This window comes from Sorex araneus, chromosome 9, assembly GCF_027595985.1.
Source record: "Sorex araneus isolate mSorAra2 chromosome 9, mSorAra2.pri, whole genome shotgun sequence".
Taxonomy (NCBI): Eukaryota; Metazoa; Chordata; class Mammalia; order Eulipotyphla; family Soricidae; genus Sorex; species Sorex araneus.
The window spans coordinates 22,892,943-22,895,113 of NC_073310.1; the positions used below are offsets into that span (position 1 = coordinate 22,892,943).

Here is a 2,171-nt window from a genome sequence, read left to right on the forward strand (position 1 = left end):
ACTAAACATAAAAACTATTTTCATGAGCAATCTTTGTAATTTAAGCCAATATTTCATACAATATATCAAATTATTTATTCTGAAAAAAACAATGTGTCAATGCCATAAACCACCTCCTAAGCAGACAAAATTTCCATAACAGAGAAACAAAATAGTCAGGGAGATGCCACTTAGCAGCAGGTAGGGACTGCAGGGCCAGCCCTCCCCCTTCCTGTGTCCCTTGGGTCTGGGCCCTTTTCTGCAGCCACAGACCCCAGGCAGCAGCCCTGAGCCTGGCTGATTTGCATAGCCAGCAGCTCTCTCCCTGAGGGGATAAGAGGGGACCAGGAGGAGTTCAGCCTCAGCTGCCAGGATCCCAGCCCCTCACCATGGCCTGGACCCCGCTCCTCCTGGGCCTCCTGGCTCACTGCACAGGTGATGTGACCAGGCTCACAACAGTCAGAGGCCCAGTGCTCTAGCTCCATTGTGGCCCTGAGTCTGAGCACAGCATGGAACTCGTGTAGAATGCCTGTTACCCAGATGAATGGTCATGAAGATGGGGCGTCTCGGCAGAACTGATTTTATTTTCTACCTGTCCTCTCCTTCTCTCTTGCAGGTTCTGTATCTTCCTATGAGGTGAATCAGCCGCCCTCATTATCTGTGAGACCGGGAGGGGAGGCCAAGATGACCTGTGCAGGAAACAACATTGGAAACAAGTATGTTTCCTGGTACCAGCAGAAGCCAGGTCAGGCCCCTTTGTATGTTATGTATGAAAGCACCCGGCCCTCAGGGATCCCTGACCGCTTTTCTGGCTCCAACTCTGGCAATCTGGCCACCTTGACCATCACGGGAGTCCAGGCTGAGGACGAGGCCGACTATTACTGTGCAGCAAGTAGTGGCATTTGGAGCAGCTGGCAGTGAGCACAGTGGCACAGACACTGGGGAAGTGGGGCAAGAACCTCCTGCTCTGGCCTGGCTCTCACCCTCACTGCGCTCAGTAGCTGAGGCCTGGGGGTCAGGCAACTTCCCTGCTCTGATCGTGATCTCGAACAAGAGCTGGTTCTCTGTGCTCCTAGATCTTCATTTATCCTTCATAAACACAAAACCCTCTAGGACTAAAGCAATAATTCACTGGGTAAGGCCCTTGACTTGCGTGCTGCAGGCCTAGTTTGACCCCCTGATTCCCATATGGTCCCCTGACCCCACCATGAGTGATCCCTGAGTGTAGAATAGGAGAAAGTCCTGAGCACAGTCAAGTGGGGCCCAAGGTAAAAACAAACAAACAACAAAGTAACCTTTTTAAACCCTCAATGTCCTGAGTTCTTCAATTCGATGTTTTGAGTTCTTCAACGTTTGTCAACACCTGCTGGTCCAGAGTCCCTCTAGCTGCATGTGGGGAAGCTGCAGCCCCTTCCGATGTAGTGTCTTCACTTCCTCATCCCAGGGCTGTGAGGGGAATTCAGACACCAAGACAGTCTCTGACAAGAGTGGCCCCTGGTTTATTGGGGCTTTTGTTATCCCTTTAGTCTTGTCCTTTGATGAGAATGCAGGACTTTCAGCTTTAGAGAACTCCATGGAAAGAGAAACACAGGATACCATCACCTGCTCACTTATTAGAACTGAGATGTATGACACCTTGGTTTTTGTATGTTGCTGAGAATTTTTATCAGATGTTTCTAAGTTGAGCACCAAGCTGACTCTCTATATTAGGTAGAATACTCGAGTGGTAAAGCACACATTGACAGAGGCAGAAGAGAAGTGACACACAAATCTCTGTCCCATCTGAATCATACTCCCCTCCAGCCCCACTAGTTTGTAGTCAGAACAGCAAACAGATCTGACCCAGAGATCTGAGGTCCCTGAGCCCCCATCCCAAATCATGTAACAGGCCCTCGACAGGCATTACGAAGGGTGAATTTGGGACTGTAGGCTGAAGCTCTCATGGTGTCACTTGGAAGGGGGTGTTAGGCAAACATGACCAGACTTCAGGATTATTAGAGGGAAATGCGTGTCCAGTGGGTTAAAAGATAAACTGAGGCATATTAGCATTTCAACATTGTTTTCAGCATATACTTATTTGAGTGCTATACTAGAAGCAATTGGGAGCCTCCCTGGATTATGGGGCAGGGAAAAGACTACAGAGAAGAGGCAAATGCAAGACAAGGAAAAGATTAAGTGACTAGAGCTCAATA

At 48.9% G+C, this 2,171-nt stretch overlaps 1 gene segment (V, D, J or C); it reads left to right on the forward strand.

Moving 5' to 3' along the window:
* The first annotated feature begins 368 nt into the window (after positions 1–368).
* On the forward strand, positions 369–900 carry LOC101547561 (immunoglobulin lambda variable 3-1-like). The segment is given in 2 exon segments: positions 369–414; positions 596–900. Coding segments are annotated over 2 exon segments (351 nt in total).
* The last annotated feature ends 1,271 nt before the right edge of the window (positions 901–2,171 follow it).